The following is a 22693-nucleotide window of genomic DNA, read 5'->3' on the forward strand; positions in this document are numbered from 1 at the left end:
ATTCCCAATTCTTGAAACCTTTTTGATTAGAGCTGCACCATCTGTTATTAATGAAACAACATTTTTGACTGAAATATTGAATTCTTTTAATTTGTGTTCTAATAATTCAACACATTGTTCTGCTGACAAAGACTCATAAATATGTCGCAACCCAAGATTCCAAAATTTATCAGCTGCATGAAAGATTGATATTCATATACTGGAAATTTCTAATTGATGTCCATTTGTCACGTGTAATACCACGAATGTATGATTTGATATTTTGCTTACAAATTCTTTATGAATTTTCTGACCATACTGCAGAACAATTTTTTTAAATTGTATTTGGTGATTTTGGAATGTCTTAACTGCTTAAATGTAACAGCCTCCTTAGATCTGCAGTGCAAAATTTATCAAAAGGAAATCCTTCCAGCACAACTAAACTAGTTCTTGATGCCAGAAGAGAGTTTTCATAGGGTTTTTTTTTTTTTTTTTTTTTTTTTTTTTTTTTTTTTTTTTTCCCTTAAGGCAGTAATTTTTGGAAGAGAAACTGTCTATTCACGTTTGCCTTTTTCTTTGGGTTTTTGCTTCAGTAAATTAATTTTATGTTGTCATTGCAGATGACTACATAGCCCACTTGGCTTCCTACTAACTGCTTTAATTGTTTTTAATCATTGCTCACATACACCTACATCTTTCTTTCATATGAGTAAAATAATGCTATGGTGAATTTTTTTATTCATAACTAAAGATAATAAAAATAATAATTAATAATATATGAATGATTTATAGTATAATAGTATAATACTAATAATTAACTTAATTATTCTGCAAAATATTAACAAGAGAGAGTCACAATTTTCACTTTTTGTAAAAAAAGATGTTTAATTTTCTAATTTTTAACTCGTGTTCACATACAATGAAATGTACTGACTTTTCTTAGTAAGTAGATATTTATAATATCTATTTATAAATCTATATATATATTTATAGTATCTACTTACTACTACTTACTTATAATATCTACTTACTACTACTTACTTATAATATCTACTTACTTACTAAGACGGCTTACCCGTCTCTCTTTAATCTCTGGTCAGTAATATTGACCAGAGATTAAAGACAGACGGGTAAGCTCCACCTCCAAATTGAATCCTAATACCTGATTAGTCTAACCAAAAACGTTCCGCATATGAACTGAAAATCACAGAAAAGAGACAAAAGATCTCTCTCTCTTTCACACACAGACAACACAGAAAAAGACCATCGACATGATCACACCAATTCCATTATAAAAAATCTGCATTGATGTATATTTAGGTTATATAAAAAGAAAAAATTAAATGTTCACATAATATATTTATTAAATTCACAGTTTCTTCATAAAAACACAATACATAATTGTTAATAAAACTATATTTAAATGTAGTAACTAATTAATTTGTCTGGTATTTGAATCATTACTTGAAAAGGAAAAATTGAAATATTTTTCCTTTTCAAGTAAATCATGTTATGAATTCAATTTACTGATGGATTTGTTGGAACTCACATTTCAACAAATCCATCAGTAGATCAGATCAGATCTAACCAAATAAAGTATGCATTGGCTATGTGTATATTTTGGGACATTGACAACTGTTGTTGATACATTGGTATGTGTAACTACATAGTTCTGGTGATATGGGATGCATGATTCTTCAGCTCTTCATAATTTGCATTTTGGTGTTTATTATTAATTAAAAAATAAATAAATTTCATTTATTCTAACCATACAATATTTCTGTCATTCATTGCATATGTCATCATCATCATCATCATCAAATTCCTGCCATGTACCCTCAAGGGGTGTACAGGATATGACAGTACTATATGAAAAAATTACATCATTACTAACTTCCTATCTACAATTTTCCTCCAAATCAGTCTGTTACTTGTCAAGACTCCAACATTATCAGATCTTATATTTCTATCGTCTAAGGCACTTTGTACCGTATCAATCCACCTATATCTTGGTCTTCCTCTGGGTCGTTTTCCTGCCAACCTGGCAGAGAACACTTGTTTTGCTAATCTTTCCTCTCCCATTCTATTTAAGTGACCATACCATCTGAGATTAGCTCTGCTAACGCATTCCTGGATGCTGACAATGTCAAGTTCTTTCCTAATATCCTCATTTTTAATATGATATTGCCATTGATGCCATCTGTTCACGCCTCTAATCTTTCTCAGGACTCTCATATCTGCGGTCTCTAGTCTTTGGTCAAGTGTTTTACTTCTGACCCAGCTCTCAAATCCATAAGTTAAAATTGGTTTGAACACAGTCTTGTATACAGCTAATTTAGTGTTCCGACTAATTTCTTTCTTATTCCATATGAATTTATTCAATTGACTTCCCACGATACCAGCTTTGCTGATTCTGTTGCCTATTTCTATATTTAGTTTACCATCTTCAGTAAAAATTGTGCCTAAGTAGCTGAAATGTTTTTCTTGTTCCACAGGTTCTCCATTCACAACACAGTTGACATTTTCAATGATTCTGCCTATTTTCATTGTCTTTGTCTTTTTATTGCTGACCTTCATACCATATCTATTACAACAGTTATTCAATTTAGTCAGAGAATCTTGCAGACTTGTAGCGGATTTATTTAGAAGTATAACATCATCCGCATAAAGCAAAGAGCTGACATTAACATCTCCAATTTTGATATCAGGTTTAATACCACATTCCTTCATAATGTGATCCATATAGATACTGAATAACAGAGGGGATAATGTACATCCTTGTCTCACACCAGATTTAACATTAAACCATCTTCCTGTACTTCCTTCAATTCTAACTGCTGACTCACAACTCAAATAAAGACTAAGTATTGCTTGATATAATGCCCCATTGACACCATATAACTGCAGCGTATTGAATAGCTTCTCTCTTGGCACCTTGTCATATGCCTTTTCCAAATCGACAAAACTTAAATACAGATCTTTGTTATATTCCCATGCTTTCTCGACTATTTGTCGTAAAGTGAAGATCTGATCCTGACAGCCTCTATTTGGCCTGAATCCAGCTTGTTCTTCACCAAGCTTTTCTTCCACAATTCTTCTCAACCGTTTCTCAAGTATACTTGCATAGATCTTGCCAGGAACACTCAGTAGGGAAATACCTCTGTAATTCTCACATTCAGTTTTATTTCCCTTTTTATATATGGGTACTATGAGAGCTCTACTCCAATCATCGGGAATTCGTCCCTCTGTCCAGGCTTTCTGAACTATGCAGTGCAGCCACTGTAAGACTCTTATACCACCATACTTCAGCATTTCTGGTTGAATATCATCTACTCCTGCTGCCTTTCCACATTTCAAGCCTTTGATGGCTTTTTCTACTTCAAGTATGGATATGTATTCCTGACTGCATGCCTGGTCAGTGTTTTTTATCACTGTGCTCTCATCACTGCTTGTTTCATTTAGCAGTTTTTCAAAGTAATTACTCCATACTTCAAGGATATCTTTTTCTCCTGTTTTCATTTCACCTTTATCATCTCTAATTCCTTTTACAGCACTCTTTCCTCCATTCCTAAGCTTCTTCAACAACCTCCAGAATATTTTGCCACCTTCTTGATATTTATTTTCTATATTCTTGCCAAAGTCCTCCCATGACTTTTGTTTAGCTAGTTTTACACACTGTTTAGCTTTCTTACATTTGTCTCTGTATTCTGTAAGAGTAAAAGCTGACTTATTTGCCAGGAACTTTTGATATGCTTTCTTCTTTTCCTTCACTGCCTCTTTAACTTCCTGTGTCCACCAGGGAGTTCTGATTTTTTTATCTTTGCACACAACCTCACCACATGCCTCTCTGGCAGAATCAATCAATGTTTCCTTCAGAGTTTGCCACTGAATCTCCAAGGTTTGATTCCTGTTCTCAAACTCTTTCATTTTCTTTTCAATAATATTTCTGTATTTTAGTCTACAGTTTACATCTGAGAGCTGCTCAACTTTTATTCGCTTTAAAACTTTCTTACATGTTATTCTTTTCAATATGAAATTCAATTTTATCCTGCTCAAGACTAAATAGTGATCACTTCCAATTTCAAATCCTCTGTACACTCTGGTGTCCTGCACCAGGGAGAAAACATCACTATCAACAATAACATAGTCAATGAGACTTTTCTTATTCCTAGCCTCTTCTCTCCATGTGAATTTGTGCACATTTTTATGTTGGAACATGGTGTTAGTAATAACCAGTCCATGTCCTGAGCAGAAATCCAACAGATATTTGCCATTATTATTTGCTTTGCTCTTTTCTCCAAATTTTCCCAAAATATTTTTGTATGTCTCACAATCATTTCCTACTCTACTATTTAGATCCCCAACAAGGACCAACTTTTCCTTTTTCATTGTGTCAGTTGCTTTTTCTAAAGCCTCAAAAAATTCCTCCACTTCTACCTTAGTAGAACCTTCTGTGGGACCATAGGCACAAATAAGTCTCATTGTCCAGTTCCCCATTCTCATATTTGCCCACATTACTCTACTTGAGACTGACTGCCATTCAAGAAGATTAGCCTCGTATTTTGTGTTGAATACTATGGCTACTCCTTCTTTTCCTTGATTGTTATTGCCTGAATATAACATTTTGTATTTATTGCTCAGAAAGATCTCACCAGTTTTGGTCTTTTTTGTTTCAGTCACCCCTATTATGTCGATCTGGTACTTATCTAATTCCTCAGCTAGCTCCATTTCTTTGCCATTCAGGCTTCTTACATTGATAGTACCGATCTTTAACTCTGGTGATGTTGAGTTGGGGTTTGTTTTCAGATTTGTTCCAGTAGCTGACTTTTCGCTGTTCGCCCTGGTTCCCTGGCGAAAACAACGGGGGCCTTGTTTAACCGGGCGACGCCCCAGCCGGCATGAAATTTTGTCATGTTGTACCATCATTTTTTATTTTGGTTTAACCAATAAGAATACAATTTGGTCGGCTAAATCCCAAATTGCCAGCCCATCCTCGTTCGTTCAGTATCAAAGTAGATACCCAACAGGGTGCACCACGAGAAGGTGAGGATTGGACATTAGGTCAGAAGCCCTGGTCGGTTCTCCGCATTCCTTTAAAGGCTATGTGGAGGTCTCCTCTCAGTTATACAGCTTTGACCCTTAAGCACCCCCATTGCATATGTGTATATAGAAATAAATTGATTTTTTAAAATATATTATTAGTTTTTAATCAAGTAACAAAAAAGTATTACTTTTGTTATGACATCTTTCTTTTCTTTCTCATATAGGAAAGAACTGCTAATGCTAAATATGCAATTTCAATGGCTCGCAAATCTGGAGCTCGTATATATGCTCTTCCAGAAGATATTACTGAAGTCAAATCAAAAATGGTGATGACAGTGTTTGCTTGCCTTATGGCCAGAGACTACATACCAAACATGGGTTCCAAAAATCAGTGTAACCCAGAGCAATAAAGGTTTTCTTTTCTTTTCTTTCTTTTTTTTTTTTTTTTCCCTCCTCACGTGGACTGGTTTTGTTTTATAGTTGGCTTACACATAATTCAAATTTGGAATTTATATAAGCTATCTAATGAACCAGAGAGGTAAAAGTCAGACAGGTAATTTTTTTAAAGCATTTTTTAATTATGCAACCTTTTAGAAAAAATTCAAATGGTTTTTATTGTGATTCCAGTAACACAACTTGACAGATTTAGTGTATCATATCTTAACAGATTTGGATCGTTGATCATTTCCTTTTCAGCATACATTTGTGTTTTGCTTATTACTAATTTGTTTGAATTAAAAATAATTCTTAACTTGTAAAACACAGAATATACTTTTTAATTGTATGATTATCAAACTGCAATTGAGCTGTGCTTATTTATGAACCATAATTTGTTAAATTCTGTATGGCATATTAGAATTTACCTGCAAGAAGATATGCATTATATTTATTATATTTCTTAAATATCTTTAAACTTAACCCAGTGACTACTTTTTTTAATGTTATTTGTAACAGATTGTTATGGTCTCTTGTCTTACTGGTCATGCATTATGATTTGTGCCTTAGTTTATATGCAAAAATAAAATCTGTCCATCCTAGCTCTTTTTGTACCATTTTCCAGTCAGTGTTAACCTAAAATAAAAAATTTTTTTAGATATAAATATTTCTGTATGCAGAGTAAAAGAAAAGACCATGACAGATTCCGTAATCTGGAATGTGTGTGGTGCTTAGTGTTCATATATAAATAAATGCGTGTGTCTGTGTGTAAATTTGTGTGTGTGTGTGTTATGCATGTTCTTGGGTTTTAGATAATTTACTTCCATGCTGTGCATGGAGTTCATATGGTGATGAACAAATTTTTTATTATGAAAATTAGATTTTTATCACTTTATTCTTGCCTTGTCATTCCATATTTTTATAGGGCAATTTTGACATTCCTACAGTTGTAATCTTTTTATTCAGCTTGTATGATTTGCAACAGATATACAGTCATGAAATAAAAAAATTTTTATATGCTTAACTTTGTCTTGAATGAGTAATTTTGTTTTTAGTTGGAGTTTCCAAAATATGTAGATACTATTAATAATAAATGAATGTAACAGAGATGCAATCTCTCTTATATTTAATATAATATGTAATGTAAAATTACAGCACCTGACCTATATGTTGTACAGTCGTTCTAGCAAGCCATGTTTCTTAATCACCAACTAACCAGGTTGCAGAGATTTGTCATGTTTAACATTAAGTTGTGGATGTGAATTTTAAGTATAATTTTAATCATGTCCATCATCACATATGAAATGGATATTGTAGAAGTTAATCAGATGATCTCAAGTAGTTGCTTGCATGTTGTGCTAATGCGCTACAGTTTTGGCAACCTGTCACATGGTGGTGATGTAGAAACATATAGGAAGAAACAGTTGTGTGGTACTATTTCTGTTCATCTGTGAGCAAATTTTATTTTGTTGCATAATGAAATTTTATTGCTATTTCATTGTACAAGAATATGAGAAACTGCTATAAAATATGAATAATTTATAATAAATGAACAAAATCATATGACTTAATGATGAAGTGAGGAAAGGGGGTTTGAAATGCCTCTTTCAGGTGCAAATTACTTCAGGTGAAAACTTTGTTTGCTTGGATAAAGGATTAAACCAAAAATATCACTTCTTGGCATCTTTAATTTATACTATAACCATGTGAACATACTTCCAACATCTATCTCTAATCCAGAGTATTTTAATAATAAGATGTGACACCTTTTCGCTATGGAAATCATATATGGAAATATGACTTGTGCATTACTTCATCCTTGGTATCACTGAAAAAAAAAAAAAAAAGATCATGGAGGAGATTGATGGATTAACTGCCGTTTGATGTAGACAGACGTGTTTATTCTCAGTGCTCCTTATTGTAAGAGTGTTACTAGTAGCGAGATAGTGATTGAATATCAGCATATTCTTTTCAGTATTTAATGCAAGGTAAGATTTTGATTTTACTGCATTTTTCTTAGGCCCTCTCCTGTGCCAGGCAGTAGTCTTCCGCCTTCAAAAGGAGATTTCGACTGTCGGTCTATACTTGGTGGTAGGAAGGGATAAGGCAGGTCCTGTACCATGCAAACACCCATTAGCTACAGATTAGGCCTAACCATGGACACTCCATATGATGAACTAAATTTCAAGCAACTGCTTGCGGTTTTCATACATGTAGGAAACCTGTTACATACCAAATGGCTCTGAGTAGAGTAGAGATCCACCAGATTACAGAAGTTGAATCAGAGGATTACCTACCCCCTGATCCTCTCCCCAGCACTTCATGAGACAACACCCATGAGATTGTGTCATCAGCTGACATCCTGTCCCAAGTAGACTCTGAAAACTCTGAATATCAGGTAGTTAGCCGAAAAAAGTGCAAGAAGGAGTCTCCATCTGCAGAGCCTGTAGCACCAATGGAAACAGCGGCTCAGCCTGAAGGAAGAGTAGCACCGACAGACAAAGCAGCACAGCCCGAAGAGAGAGCAATACCGATGGACCCAGCGGCACAGTCCAAAGAGAGAGTCCCAACAGTGATCCTAAGATCCAAAGAAAAATGGTCAACAATTGCGAAGACGATGAAAAACATTGATATTAAGTTCACATTGGCTAAAAACTCCAATGAAGGAGTCTGCATTCAACCCAAAGATGCATCGGACTACCGTCGGCTTACTAGGCTCATGGATGAACTGGAAGTTCAATATCATACGTTCCAGCTAAAGAGTGAGAAAAATTTAAAGGTTGTTATCAGAAGTCTAGTGGAAACAATAACATCAGAAGAGATAGCCACTGACCTCGAGTCACAAGGCTTAGATCCCATAAAAGTCTTGCGCATGTATCTTGCAGACAAACGTTTCATGCCTCTGGTTTTAGTGGAAATCAGTAAAGATCAGAGAGAGATTTATGATCTAAAGATTGTTTGCAATCTAGTAATAAAGACAGAACAACTCAGAAGGAAAACACATACAGATCAACCCACCGCTGCCAGAAATACGGGCATGCGCAGAAACTCTGTAGAGCAGAGTACAAATGCATTAAATGTGGAGGCAGTTGCCCCTCTCATACATGTTCCAAACCATGCACTACTCCCGCTAAGTGTGCAAATTGCGGTGGGCTGCACCTGGCGAACTGCAAAGGCTGCTCACTCCACCCATCTAACCCATCGAAAACTAGGGAAACAGGAGTCCCATCAACTCAAAAGCGTGCAACACGTCCTGCACCAGAAAATCCTATGCGAGCTACTACAACTAACAGATTGTACGCCTCAGTGGTTTCTTCATGCACCAAACCAGCAGAAACTGTTCCAAGCAGTCAAAACTCCGCTGCTATTCTTGCCGCTACCCTAGGAGAGATGTTAACTGCTTTTAGCAAATCAAATCCCAACCAGGTTGATACAAACAGATTCCTCAAAAATACCCAAGTCATTTTCTCAATGATTAATGGATAATCCGGCCATCTCAATAAATTCCATACAGATCACATTCTGGAATGCTAATGATCTCAGTAACAAACTTCTGGAGCTACAAGAATTTGCAGATCACTTCAGAATTGATATTCTCTTAATTAATGAGACGCATCTATGGCCCTGTGATAACCCCAAACTTAGATATTACTCATCACTCAGAAATGACAGACTCAATGCCAGAGGTGGTGGCACTGCCATTTTTTGTCAAGAAAAACATCTGTTACAATGAAATCAAGAAAACCACCACAACAAATCTGGAAGAAACTGGTATAGAAATTCACACCAATAACACAGGCAGTTCAAAAATATACTCAGTCTATAACCCTCCAGACAAAACTCTCTTATCCTCTGACATTTCCCAGCTGCTCGATACTAATGAAGCAACAATTGTGGCAGGAGATCTCAATTCAAAGGATCCCTTATGGAATAGTAAGGGCTTCAATAACAACGGAATGATCATTTACAACTTTGCTTTGCTAAGAAACATTGTTATTGCAGTTCTGATTGAACCAACCCACTACGAGCAGTATGGCAGACCTGATGTATTGGATTTAGCCATCTTCAAGAACACATCTAATTAATTCCAGCTTATAAATGATTAACAAACTTAGTTCTGACCACAATCCAGTACTATTAAGCCTGGGAGGGGGGGGACCCTGAACTTATTCCCAGCCAGACATGTACTAGTTTCGCTAAATTTATTGCTACACTCAGTACTCTTATAGACTCAGTACCACAATCTCTTCCTGCGAAGAAACTGACGCTGCGGTCAATAACCTAGAAAGTAAAATTCACGCTGGCTTAACTGCAGCCTCTACTGTTTCCACCCCAGTTCGAGCAAACCTGCTTCCGGAATAAATGTTAAATCTAATCCGCAATAAAAACAAAATCAGATGCTGTTATCATCATCATCAAATTCCTGACATGTACCCTCAAGGGGTGTACAGGATATGATAGTACTACATAAAAAATTTACATCATTACTAACTTCCTATCTACAATTTTCCTCCAAATCAGTCTGTTATTTGTCAAGACTCTAATATTATCATTATCAGATCTTATTTTTCTATCGTCTAAGGCACATTGTACCGTATCAATCCACCTATATCTTGGTCTTCCTCTGGGTCATTTTCCTGCCAACCTGGCAGAGACCACTTGTTTTGCTAATCTTTCCTCGCCCATTCTGTTCAGGTGACCATACCACCTGAGATTAGCTCTGCTAACGCATTCCTGGATGCCGACAATGTCCAATTATTTCCTAATATCCTCATTTTTAATATGATATTGTCATTCATGCCATCTATTCACGCCTCTAAACTTTCTCAGGACTCTCATATCTGCGGTCTCTAATCTTTGGTCAAGTGTTTTACTTCTGACCCAGCTCTAAGATCTATAAGTTAAAAATGGTTTGAACACTGTCTTGTATACAGCTAATTTAGTGTTCCGACTAATTTCTCTCTTACTCCATATGAATTTATTCAATTGACTTCCCACCATACCAGCTTTGCTGATTCTGTTGTCTATTTCCATATTTAATTTACCATCTTCAGTAAAAATCGAGCCTAAGTAGCTGAAATGTTTTACTTGTTCCACAGGTTCCCCGTTCACAACACAGTTGACATTTTCAAAAATTCTACCTATTTTCATTGTCTTTGTCTTATTAATTCTGACCTTCATACCATATCTATTACAACAGTTATTCAATTTCTTCAGAGAATCTTGCAAACTTGTAGCAGATTTATTTAGAAGTATAACATCGTCCGCATAAAGCAAAGAGCTGACATTAACATCTCCAATTCTGATATCATGTTTAATATCCCTTTCCTTCATAATGTGATCCATATAGATAATGAATAACATAGGGGATAATGTACATCCTTGTCTCACACCAGATTTAACATTAAACCATCTTCCTGTACTTCCTTCAATTCTAACTGCTGACTTACAACTCAAATAAAGACTAAGTATTGCTTGATATAATGCCCAATTGACACCATATAACTGTAGCGTATTGAATAGCTTCTCTCTTGGCACCTTGTCATATGCCTTTTCCAGATCGACAAAATTTAAATACAGATCTTTGTTATATTCCCATGCTTTCTCGACTATTTGTCGTAAAGTGAAGATCTGATCCTGACAGCCTCTATTTGGCCTGAATCCAGCTTGTTCATCACCAAGCTTTTCTTCCACAATTCTTCTCAACCGTTTCTCAAGTATACATGCATAGATCTTGCCAGGAGCACTCAGTAGGGAAATACCTCTGTAATTCTCGCATTCATTTTTATTTCCCTTTTTATATATGAGTACTATTAGCGCTCTACTCCAATCATCAGGAATTCGTCCCTCTGTCCAGGCTTTCTGAACTATGCAGTGCAGCCACTGTAAGACTTTTATACCACCATACATCGAATATCATTTACTCCTGCTGCCTTTCCACCAAGTATGGATATATATTCCTCACTGTATGCCTGTTGAGTGTTTTTTACCACTGTGCTATCACTGCTTGTTTCATTTAGCAATTTTTCGAACTAATTACTCCATACTTCAGGGAAATCTTTTTCTCCTGTTTTCATGTCACCTTTATCATCTCTAACTCCTTTTACAGCACTCTTTCTTCCATTTCTAACTTCTTCAACAACTTCCAGAATATCTTACCACCTTCTTGATATTTATTTTATTTGTTCTTGCCAAAGTCCTCCCATGACTTTTGTTTAACTAGTTTTACACAGTGTTCCGCTTTCTTACATTTGTCTCTGTATTCTCTAAGAGCAAAAGCTGACTTATTTGCACGGAACTTTTGATATGCTTTCTTCTTTTCCTTCACTGCCTCTTTAACTTCCTGTGTCCACCATGAAGGTCTGATTTTTCTATCCTTGCAGACAACCTCACCACATGCCTCTGGCTGAATCAATCAAGGTTTTCTTTAATGCTTGCCACTGAATCTCCAAGGTTTGGTTCCTGTTCTCAAACTCTTTCATTTTTTCTTGAATAATGTTTGTATATTTTAGTCTACAGTTCACATCTAAGAGCTGCTCAACTTTTATTCGCTTTAAAACTTTCATACATGTTATTCTTTTCAATATGAAATTCAATTTTATCCTGCTCAAGACTAAATAATGATCACTTCCAATTTCAAATCCTCTGTACACTCTGGTATCCTGCACCAGGGAGAAAAGATTACTATCAACAATAACATAGTCAATGAGACTTTTCTTATTCCTTGCCTCTTCTCTCCATGTGAATTTGTGCACATTTTTATGTTGGTACATGATGTTAATAATAACCGGTCCATGTCCTGAGTAGAAATCCAACAAGTATTTTTCATTATTATTAGCTTTGCTCTTTTCTCCAAATTTTCCCAAAATATTTTTGTATATCTGACAAACATTTCCTACTCTGCTATTTAGATCTCCAATAAGGACCAACTTTTCCTTTTTCATTGTATCAGTTGCTTTTTCTAAAGCATCAAAAAATTCCTCCACTTCTACCTTAGTAGAACCTTCTGTGGGACCATAGGCACAACTAAGTCCATTGTTCAATTCCCCATTCTGATATTTGCTCACATCATTCTATTTGACACTGCCTGCTATTCAAGAAGATTAGCCTCGTATTTTGTGTTGAATACTATGACTACTCGTTCTTTTCCTTGATTATCATTTCCTGAATATAACATTTTGTATTTATTGTTCAGAAAGATCTTACCAGTTTTTGTCTTATTTGTTTCAGTCACCCCTATTATGTCGATCTGTTACTTATCTAATTCCTCAGCTAGCTCCATTTCTTTACCATTCAGGCTTCTTATGTTGATAGTACCGGTCTTTAACTCTGGTGATTTTGAGTTGGGGTGTGCTTTCAGATTTGTTCCAGTAGCTGACTTTTCGCTGTTCGCCTTGGTTCCCTGGCGAAAACAACGGGGGGCCTTGCTTAACTGGGCGACGCCCCAGCTGGCATGAAATTTTGTCATGTTGTACTATCATTTTCTATATTGGTTTAAGCCAATAAGAACACAATTTGGTTGGTTAAATCCCAAATTTCCAGCCCATTCTCATTCGTTCAGTATCCAGGTAGATACCCAACAGGGTGCACCACGAGAAGGTGAGGATTGGACATTAAGTCAGAAGCCCTGGTTGGTTCTCTGCATTCCTTTAAAGGGTATGTGGAGGTCTCCTCTCAGTTATAGAGCTTTGACCCTTAAGCACCCCCAAGACCATCAAGACCTAAATAAAGCATAGAATTTAATTCGTTGGAACCAACGGTGGGAAAGAAAGCTGTGTTCCCTTAAAGCGGAAGACAATTCTTTATGGAAATTGGCTAAAGCTCTCCATATGGATCGTTCCAACATGCAGCCCATTCACAGAGAAAGAGGCATTATTTACAGAGACTACGCAAAGGCCGAAGCTTTCGCAGACACCCTGGAACTTCAGTGTAGTCCTAACTTCGCGCATCCAGACTTTCTCTTCATCGAGAAAATCCACCTACACGTTCGCTATGCACTCTGTCAGCCCTGCAGCCAAGAAAATATTTGTCCCACTTCACCTAGAGAAGTTTATTCAATAATCAGAAAACTCAACAACAAAAAGGCCCAGATCCTGACGAGATTACTAACAAGACAATAAATGTGCTCCTGCATAATATAGTCAAGCATTTAGTAGCCATTATAAACACAATACTCGGCTTCAATTATTTTTCCACTCGCTGAAAAGCAAGCAGATATAAATCTCATTCATAAGCTGGGAAAGGTGCCTCAATTCCTGCAAAATTACAGGCCCATCAGCCTCCTGTCATGCCTGCGGAAAAATTGCGAAAAAAAGTCATTCTCAATCGTCTGCAAGATGAGGTGAACAAAAACAACATAATTCCAAAAGAACAATTTGGTTTCACTACTGGACACAGTACAACTCAACAAGTTCACATATTGATAGTTTATAATAACTGGTTTTAATCGGAGATAACATACAGGAGCTATCTTTCTAGATGTTGCCAAAGCCTTTGATAAGGTTTGGCACAAAGGCCTTATCGACAAATTAATTACAGCCAACATTCCACTTTACCTTGCTAAACTCATTGACCCCTTTCTAAAAGACATGTAATTCCAAGTTTCAAAGAGAATCTGAGCAGACTCAGATTCTCTTTGAAAAGAATCACTGCAGGTGTTCCCCATGGCTCGCTGCTTTTTAACATCTTCATTGCAGACATCCCAAGCATGGCATCAACATCCATGGCTTGCTATGCAGACGATATGGCAATTCTAAGCAGATCTCTCAGACCACACTTAGCTATGTAGCGCTTACAAATCGCAGCAACAAATCTGGAAAAATTATTATTATTCAGGCCTCCATGGAGTCGAAAGACTCATCGTGGGAGGTCCTTCCTAAGAACATAAAGTCTGTCAAGTCTCATCGAGGGGAGATCCCCCCCCTAAGAAACACAAAGTCTATCATACCACTCCTTAAGCTCATTGACCGTTCTCGCTCTCACCACTCCATCAGGCAATGCATTCCACACTTCAACCACCCTCCATGCAAAGAAACCACTCCTCACCCTCTTTCTCACGGTTTCCTTTCGTAACTTCCAGGGATGGCCTCTTGTCATCACTCCTTCCCGCTGTTCAACCAAGCGAAAGAACTCCCCAGTGTCAACCCTGTAACCACCTCTCAACAGTTTAAAAGTCTCAATCATATCACCTCTCCTTCTTCTATCCACCAAACTCTGCAGTCCACATTCTCTCAGCTGATCCACATAACTATACTTGTACAATCCTGAAAACCATCTTTGTCATCCGTCTTTGTATCCTTTCCACAGTAAATTTATCGCCTTCAAATCCTGGAGACCAAATCTGAGAACAATAGTCCAAGTGTGGTCTGATCAGAGACTTATACAACTGAATGATAACCCTCTTATCTCTGCAGGTCAGTGTCCTCATAATTGTAGCAATCCTCTGTGTTACCTTCACCACCTTTGCAATATGTCCCTTAAACTTCAGGTTTCTATCAACCATCAACCCCAGATCTCTTGTCTCCTCTGCTTCCTCCAGCATAACTCCTCCCATAGAGTATGCTGCATCCCATCGATGTTTCCCAAACCTCAAGACCTTACATTTTGCTGCAATAAACTGATACCCCCTTTCATTTGCCCATCTATCTAGCTTATTCAAATCCTTTTGCAGGGCTACCACATCCCCTTGCAATATCCCCTTGCAATCCACTGGCAATGTCAATGATATAAAGGCTAAACAATATAGGTCCTAGTACTGAGGCCTGTGGGACCCCACTTGTAACCTTCTGCCTCCTTGAAACTGCTCCGCCATACACAACTCTCTGATACCTATCAGACAGCCAATCCTGAATCCAGTTGACCAATCTGACATCCAGACCCATGTGCTGCAACTTAAATATCAGCTTATCATGTGGCACCCTGTCAAATGCCTTTGACACTAACACAGTAATAAGTCTAAGAAAATTACAGTATATGCCTTTCCCTCATCTAATGTTCTTGTAACTTTATTATAAAAGGCTAGCATATTTCTAAAACAAGAGCACCCTTTCACAAATCCATGTTGACTCTCATAGATAACATTACCCTCATCTGCCCAATGTTGTATACGGTCCCTCGCTACTTTCTCCAAGATCTTAACTACTGATGACACACAGACTGGCCTATAATTAGACACTTCCAGTCTGTTACCACCCTTATGCAATGGCACTATCTTACCTTCCTTCCATTCCCTGGGCACCTTTGCTGAAGCCAGACTTTCATTGAAAAGCCAGGTTAAAGGCACTGTCAGTTCCCTGGCACATTCTCTCAAAACTCGTGGTGAAATACCATCCAGTCCCAAAGCTTTACTGACATCCAGAGTAATCAGTATCTGAAACGCACTCTCCTCCTGTACCTCTAAACCTCAAACCGGCCCTATTCCTCTAGCAATAAAACTGACGCCTCTAGGATGAAATACTCCAATAAAGTGTTCATTGAACAATTCCACTATGTCTTCTGCATCAGTCACTCTATTCTCATTTTTATCCCGCAATATCATTCTTCCACAGTCATTTCTCCTCCTACTGGCCACATAGCTAAAAAATTCCCTAAGATTTTCTTTGGATCTTAGGGCCAATCTCCTCTCATATTCCAGTTTCGCTTTCCGTACCACACTAGTCACTCTTCTGGCCTGTGTTTTATATTCTTCATGCACCCTCTCTTCACCTGTCTCCTTATATCTCTTCCATAGCCTCTTTTTCGCATGCAATTCCTGTTTAATATTGTTTGTCATCCACTTTACTCCAAATTGTGTCCTCTTCTTCACTCGTGGTATACAACTTACCATTGCTGCTAACAAATATTCTTTCACAATTTCCCACACACTAATGATATCCCGGCCTTCCAATTCCCCCCTCCATGAAACTTTCCGAAGTTGTCGTCTAAGACTATTATAATCACCTGCTTTATAATTCCACATAAGTTCCCGTCTCTTTGATACTCCTGCATGTCTATTCATTTTCCAAGTCAAAACCATATGGTCACTCTCTCCAACTGGTGGAGAGATGTCATCTCAGTTATTATCAACTCTTCTGATGCTATAACCAAATCCAAAACTCTTGAACCTTTTGTTCTCTCTGTTACATGTTGCCTAAGACATTTGTCCCTCAAGAATTTTAGAAATTCCATTCCCCTATTGCTACATGCATCTTCCTCTCTCCAATTTATACTACTGTGGTTAAAATCCCTCATAACAATCATTCTTCTTGCACTTGCGAAACTTAGCTGTCTAAATATCCTGTCTTGCTTACCTCTACCTCACACCATATGCTCTCAAAATTATTTGTCTCACTTCCTTCCGAAGCCTCCACTCTTAGAGGACATAGGTCATCACTTATCATAAGCAGTACCCCACCACCACGCTTTCCCCTCCTATCCTGACGAAATGATTCAGGAAATGGAGGATAGAAGTCAATGCCGACAAAAGCACTGCCATTCTTTTTACAAGACGGAAAACATCCCACTGTGGAGAAGTCAAACTTTTCAACACAGCTATTCCATCGAAATCCAAAATCAAATATCTAGGTATACAGCTAGATAACTGCCTCAGTTTTAACCCTCACATTGTATATGCCTGCAATAAATCCAATTTCGCAATTGTACAGCTCTACTCTCTTCTCAACCGGAGAAGCCAAGTTAGCACTGAAAACAAGCTGTGGATTTACAAAAAAATTATTAGACCTGTTTTAACATATGGATCACTGGCTTGGGGTCACCCTTTCCCCAGCAACATCAAAAAAAACTACAAGTTATTTAAAATAAGTGTCTCCGTATGATATTTGATGCTCTGTGGTTTGTCAGGAATGCTCTCCATTGAGATGCTAACATACCAGATATTCCCACAATTCTCCGTTGAACTGCCTCTACATATTTTACACAAGCAGCTATTCACCCCAATCAACTCATTCAAGAGTCATCCAACTACGATGAAAATGACAGGTGGAAACACTAGTGCCCGAAAGCAGCTATACTCATTGGTACAAGTGCTCCCACACCACCCTAAATTGGACGAACCAGGTGCTCGATAATCTTTTATTCATTTAACTAATTCTTTATCCATCAGTTCCATCATCTACACCAGTGGTCTCCAAACTTTTCGCCCTGAGGGCCACATTGAGTACTTCAGCACTGTTCATCAGGCCGTAGTGAAAAAAAACTCTAAAACTAGATATATGAGTTTTAATGAAAGTAGATAAAAACTGATTACAGAGTATGTGAGATTAAATTATCATATATTAATGACAACGAACACTACCAGCAAATTCTCATATTTTTATCACAAATTATAATAAAATCATTAATGTGAATGATGTAATTGTGTTTGTGTTTTTAAAATCTTATTAAACTCGGGATCAAATTTTGAAGTGCTAGTTACAAGTAGCGATTTCAAATGTTCATCAGCTAAATTTGCCCTGTATTTTGACTTGATATATTTCATTTGGGAAAACGTTTGTTCTCAAAGATACGTTGTCCCAAAATTAGAGATAAAATTTTGTAAAATTCAAATTTTTTTTTCTTCATTAGTCCATTTTAACCAATCTTTTACAGTCAGAAATACCGTACCTTGGATTATGGTTACTTTTTGCAATTCAGGAATATATTTTGAACACAGTTTTAATTAATGCATTTGAAATCTATCAACACCCCGTGTTTTTTTTTTTGCGGATTCTTATTGAAAAATTACTCCTATTGCCGGGCCGGATAAAATCATATTGCGGGCCGTAGTTTGGAGACCCCTGATCTACACTAACACCACATACTGTACACCAACACCTCCACTAGTATTTTCACAGACAATCGCAAACATCCATACCCAACACGGGATTCGAACCTCCAGCCTTTTGGCTGAAGAGTGGATATGCTAACCACTCAGCCAACCAGGCTGGCATTGATGGTGTCTAGCTCTCACTGGTGAGACCTCAGTAAAGGTCAAAACTGGTCTGGATAGTGACCCTTCCCATAATGCACAGCATTATACATGTCTGCAAGGATATGTGCTTTGCATTATGTGGGATACTAAGGCAAATAATGTGAGGTCATTAGCCTCTATATACAAGTTGCCCAGTTCTGAAATTACTTCAAGTGCAAACCTTGTTTGTTTACACTTGGATAAAGGATTAAACAAGAATATAACTTCTTGGCATCTTTAATAGAAATACCTCACTATAATGTGATGGCAATAGTAACACAAAGAAAATGTGTTATCATTGGCATGAGACCTTTGGAATCTCATTGTGAGAGGTCCTTGCTGTTGCACAGAATGTCCATCAGAAATGTCTTAAACAGATTTACTGTTTCATACTCGTATGTTCCACATGGAACTCTATTCACCACTCTCCATGCAAAATACCCCTCTTCCCCCCCCAACATCTCTTTATACAGCTACCAGGAACAACCTCTTGTTTTACCATTTCCCTCTAATCTGTTATTATTAGAGGGAAATAATAGTAAAGAGATATATAAAAAATAATTTATATATTTCTTCACATTAATATGAAGAGATATATACAGGGTGTTCGGGATAAATTTGACAGTTTCGTAAGGAAAAAGAAAATCTTCTTTGTATCTATTAAATTTAATGAATTGACAAAAAAACATTACAGGCAGAGTTAATTACAATACTATCAACAAGATTTACTCAAAATAACCACCATTAGCATCGATCACAGCTTCAATTCTGCTTCGGAACCTCGAACAAGCTGATGCTACAGTCTCCCTGGGAAGGGCCGCAAAAACTGTTTTAATTTTATCCATTAACTGGGCTTTTGTATTACTGGAAGTGCGATCTTTTTCAACTGCGCCCCATACAAAATAATCCATGGGGTTAAGGTCTGGGGAGTTTGGAGGCCAAACATTTGGACTGGTGAAGTCGTAGAAATTTTCAGACAACCATTTTTGACTTTTCCCAGAGGTGTGGCAAGGGGCCGAATCCTGCTGCCATACATACGGCCTACCATTGGCTACCCTTGTTATCCAGGGCTTGACTACAGTTAGCAACTCCACGAACAAAGCCCGAATTCCAATGCCAGGGTTCTTCAACACCTGTTCCTGCAGATTTGCGAGGAATTCTGCTGTACGAACGCAATCAGATCGTCTGCTAGGGATCTTTCTTCTTGCTACATCCTCGTAGTCACCATTGCAAGTCTCTAGTTCATGCCTGATTGTTTTTACTGTATTCAGGGAGCATTGGGCAGCAGTCGTAATATCCTTATTTTGATGGCAGGCACGAATCATCATGATACAAGTTATTCTCTTCCATGATTCAGGTGGGTTCCAGCTATCCATCCTTTCTGACATCTTGTATATGAATGAAGAAGGGTCCAAACTTTTAAATGAAGAGAAGTGTGTGTTAATACATGTAACTTACGGAAAAATATAATTAATTATAAATATGTCAAATTTATCCCGAACACCCTGTAAATCTCTTCATATTAAGTAGAAACATCTCAACTTTTACATCTCAGCCATATCACTCTTTCATCTCTTCCTACCTATCATGCTGTTATATCTCTGTAAACAGATTGTCTTAACACAGAGTGTTAAGTAATTATACAAGATTTCATTCTGATTGGTGCAATGACTTTTAACTCTGTTTTTTCTTTTAGTATCGAGAAAATTAACTCGAGCACCAAATAAAAAAATATATATACATATAATGAAACTAAAACATTATATACATTTTAAATAAAATTACATAAATAATATTAATACAAAATTAATTGAATCTAAATAAGTACACTTTAGAGATTTTCTTATCCTAAAAAAATAAAATCCATTCATTCTCTGACTCATTCTATTACTGTGTTGTTTAACATATACTTAATCATGTCTACCAGACTAAACACCTTGTTTTCACAAGAATAAAATGTCCATCAGAGTCGGTTTCTTTGTTAGGTCCTTTCCGAAAATATGAAATTTTCTTCTTCTTTTCCATGGGGTCCTTTTTTTTTTTTTTTATCTCTCTCTCTTATGTAGCATACAATATTATTTCTCCTGTCTCACTGAAGTACAAATATTCTTACCTCTCACAATTCAGTATCACACATAAATCACCAGTTCTTTACCAGAGAAAAACACTTAATTTTGCTATTTCATAAATAACATATTTAAAGTAGAGTTCTTCATCTTAAGCCACTTTATACTTTCAGATTTCACCAATTCCATTGCGTTTTCCCATAGAATAATAAATAGATCTGGTGTCCTTAGGACAGAAGATGAAACTTATTTACTAAACACTTGTTTGACAGCCACCTCAACTCTTCCAGTTTAAAGATGCACAGTGCTATGATTCCTTTTCAGAATCTTCTTTGATGTTCTCCCAACTATCAAGTTTTTTAAAAACTTCCTAAGATCAAAATTCTCTGGTTGCCATTCTGAAATTTCCATTCTCTCTACTTGTTTTCTTCATTACTCTGGATATCGAATGCTCTCACTGTCAGCTGTCAATCACCCATCAATCTTCTTGGTAAGCATGTACACTTCACGTAAATTGCAAGAGAGAAGTTGGGTATTAATGTCTGATACATTGTCTTTGCTAGCATAAAAGGGAATGCCTTTACAAAACACAATAAATATCTAAACACTTAACAATTATGAAACACAATAAAGAAGACTGAAATTATTACAATCTATCAGAATCAAGTAAGTACATCAAATCTCAATTGGTTTACATTTCATTTTAACATCATCGTCATCAAATTCCTGACATGTACCCCCAAGGGATGTACATGGTATGATAATACTACATGAAAAGTTACATCATTACTAACTTCCTATCTACAATTTTCCTCCAAATCAATCTGCTACCTGTCAACATTATCAGTTCTTATATTTCTATCTTCTAAGGCACTTTTTACCGTATCAATCCACCTGTATCTTGGTCTTCCTCTGGGTCTTTTTTCCTGTTAACCTGGCAGAGAACACTTGTTTTGCTAATCTTTCCTTTCCCATTCTGTTTAAGTGACCATAACACTCTGCTAACACATTCCTGGATGCTGACAGTGTCAAGTTCTTTCCTAATATCCTCGTTTTTAATATGATATTGCCATTAATGCCATCTGTTCATGCCCCTAATCTTTCTCAGGACTCTCATATCTGCGGTCTCTGGTCAAGTGTTTTACTTCTAACCCGGCTCTCAGATCTATAAGTTAAAATTGGTTTGAACACTGTCTTGTATACAACCTAATTTAGTGTTTTGACTAATTTCTCTCTTATTTCATATAAATATATTCAATTGACTTCCTACGATACCAGCTTGGTTGATTCTGCTGTCTATTTCCATCTTCACTAAAAATCGTGCCTAAATAGCTGAAATGTTTTATTTGTTCTATAGGTTCTATATTCACAATGCAGTTCATATTTTCATTGTCTTTGTCTTGTTACTGCTGATCTTCATACCATATTTATTACAACAGTTAATCAGTTTAGTCTGGGAATCTTGCAGACTTGTAGCGGATTTATTTAAAAGAATATAACATCATTCACATAAAGCAAAAAGTTGAAATTAACATCTCCTATTTTGTTATCAGGTTTAATACCACTTTCCTTCATAATGTGATCCATATAGATAATAAATAACAGAAGGGATAATGTACATCCCTTGGGGGAGACCAGACTCCTACCAGGTGCATCCCTTGGGTGGCGGATGAGGGAAGATCCAATGTGTTGCTCCGAATAAAGAATAAGGAGCTGTGAACCAAAGGGTGTGGCAGAGGAATGGCAAAAACATCCATGGATTGTACGATTACTAGGAATAATCTCACAGTACCACGTATATATTGGGTAGCCAACATGAGCCTAACATAGTGTTGGTGAGAAATCTTCTATGTGATAAGTATATAGCTACTGTAAATATCAGATCTCTATACATAGCAAGAAATCTCCAAATTCTACAAGGGAATCTGAAAAGGGTAAAGTGGGATATTATCGGAATCTCAGAAACTCACTGGACATGAGAAGGACATCTAAACATACCAGAGAGCAAATTGTTCTATTCGGGAACAAGAGACAATGTACATAGAGAAGGAGTTGCAATTCTAATAAAACAAAATCTTACTGCAAGTATAACAGATATTTAAGCCTATCTCATCCAGAATAATAGGAATTAGACTAAAAGCCAAAGAAAAAGGACTACACATAAAGGTTATTCAGATTTATGCACTGGACGCAAGTCACAATGAAGAAGACATCAAACTATTCT

General features: G+C 36.7%; 1 protein-coding gene across 1 annotated transcript in view; it reads left to right on the forward strand.

Moving 5' to 3' along the window:
* The window catches only part of Fim (plastin-2 fimbrin), a 324337-nt gene extending 317856 nt beyond the window's left edge, over positions 1-6481 (forward strand). The window contains exon 13 of the mRNA XM_090409824.1: positions 5247-6481. Within this exon, the coding sequence (XP_090265950.1) occupies positions 5247-5432 (186 nt within the window). The 3' untranslated portion in view covers positions 5433-6481. The remainder of the gene's footprint in view (positions 1-5246) is intronic.
* The last annotated feature ends 16212 nt before the right edge of the window (positions 6482-22693 follow it).

This window comes from Typopeltis vanoorti, chromosome 20 (genome assembly GCF_054136105.1).
Source record: "Typopeltis vanoorti isolate ZY-2024b chromosome 20, IOZ_Tvanoo_1.0, whole genome shotgun sequence".
Lineage (NCBI taxonomy): Eukaryota > Metazoa > Arthropoda > Arachnida > Uropygi > Thelyphonidae > Typopeltis > Typopeltis vanoorti.